Genomic DNA, 1740 nt, shown 5'->3' on the forward strand with positions numbered 1-1740 from the left:
GCGGTTCATAGGTGGGTTTCTGCACAAGGGTTCTTTTCACCCAGCATATTTACTAACCCAGTGGCTGCATTTAGAAAGAGATCTAGCAATGTACTAATGAGAGATCCATTGTATGACAAAACCATCCACCCAAAAGCATAATAAATATTGTTCAAAAATTGCATGCCACGAGAAACATATTATCTATCTGTCTACATAGTGCAGAGAAAGCATGTGGAGATGGTACATTGCCCTGCTGCAACTCCGTTGGAATGTAGGTTGTACTGCTACAGACACTCAAGTTAAAAAAAAACCAAAATCACAGCAAAGTACATGACTTCTCTTCCTCTACATCACAGATACTTTGCTGAAACTGTGAAATAAAAACAGCTGTCATTGTAATGCCCTTTTATTAGAAAATGTAAGTAAACAGTAAACTCTGGAACATGTTTTACTTGTTTTATTTATTTTTTATTTTTTGTATTTCTGTAGGCTGTGGAAACCAACCTTGCTTCAAAGGATAGTCACTGGGTCTTTGTAAATGAGGTAAGAGAGCCAAAAGATGGAAGCTAATTTTGTCCTGGGATTAACTCTTTCATCAACTTGTATTCCTCTTACTCTGCACATTTAATTGTGTCAGACAACATGTACTTTTTAGTTTGCTTTTGAATGCTATAAGAATGCAAATCATATGGCTATCTCATTTAGATTGGCATGAGGTCTACAAAGGTAAAAAAAAAAATCCATTGTACATGTTTGCTACTGAAAGATTCTTCATTTTTTGTCTATGCTGTTCCATTAGCTATTTAATGGGGGAAGAGCTATTCAAAAGACACTTCATAAATGTATACAGTATACGTGGATATAGTACACCATTTGCTTTCTGAAAGCATGAAGTCAGAAAAGAACACAAACAAGTTATAAGGCCTGCTACTTGCTAAATTGGTACTAGGGCTGTGCAAAGTGGCAGAGTTCCATTTTGACAGAACAGTGTTTCGTCTTGAATTTTTTTTTTTTTTATTCGAAACAGCTGTTCCATTTTGTTCAATCAAAACAGGGTCAAAATGGCAAAATTGTTTAGACGTTTCACCCATAGGCTATAATGGGGAAGAACAAAACAGTCTATAACTTTGCTGTTTCTAGGTTGATTTGGATGAACCTTGCAGGAATGGTAGCCCCTTCTGAGGGCATGAAGCTTGCCAAGTTTCAAGGAAATAGGTGCAGGGGGTTCAAGGAAACTGCACCTGGAAACCTGCTCACGCAGGTTTCTAACCTGTGTACAGGACCTCCACCTGACACAGGAGGTACACGGTCCCACTAGGGGGAATGCCATACTGGATCTGGTATTGGCAATGGGGGATGACATGGTAGGGGACCTCCAGATCGGTAGCCATCTGGGGGTCAGTGATCACCTAATAATAGAATTCACCATAAGACGTCGAGTGGGTAAGGTAACTAGTAGGGTGAAAGTGCTAGACTTTAGGAAAGCTGATTTCAATGAACTCAGGCGATTAGTCAAGGACGCACTGCAGAGTAGGAGTTTTGAAGTGATGGGAGCCCAAGAAGGGTGGCTGTGCCTTAAGGAAATGATCCTTCGGGCACAAAGCAAGACAATCCCCGAGCGAGGCAAAAGGGGGAAAGGGGTAAGGAGGCTTCCCTGGCTGACCACAGAAATCCAGGGCAGCCTAAGGGCCAAAAGGGGAGCACATAAAAAGTGGAAACAGGGAGAGATCACCAAAGACAAATATACCTCCTCTGCTC

At 41.0% G+C, this 1740-nt stretch overlaps 1 protein-coding gene across 1 annotated transcript in view; it reads left to right on the forward strand.

Annotated features, from left to right (window-relative positions):
- Nucleotides 1-1740, forward strand: part of GRID1 (glutamate ionotropic receptor delta type subunit 1) — an 852065-nt gene that overhangs the window by 573013 nt on the left and 277312 nt on the right. The window contains exon 4 of the mRNA XM_014519976.2: nt 472-525. Within this exon, the coding sequence (XP_014375462.1) occupies nt 472-525 (54 nt within the window). The remainder of the gene's footprint in view (nt 1-471; nt 526-1740) is intronic.

The sequence above is a fragment of the Alligator sinensis genome, unplaced genomic scaffold, assembly GCF_000455745.1.
Source record: "Alligator sinensis unplaced genomic scaffold, ASM45574v1 scaffold94_1, whole genome shotgun sequence".
NCBI lineage: Eukaryota > Metazoa > Chordata > Crocodylia > Alligatoridae > Alligator > Alligator sinensis.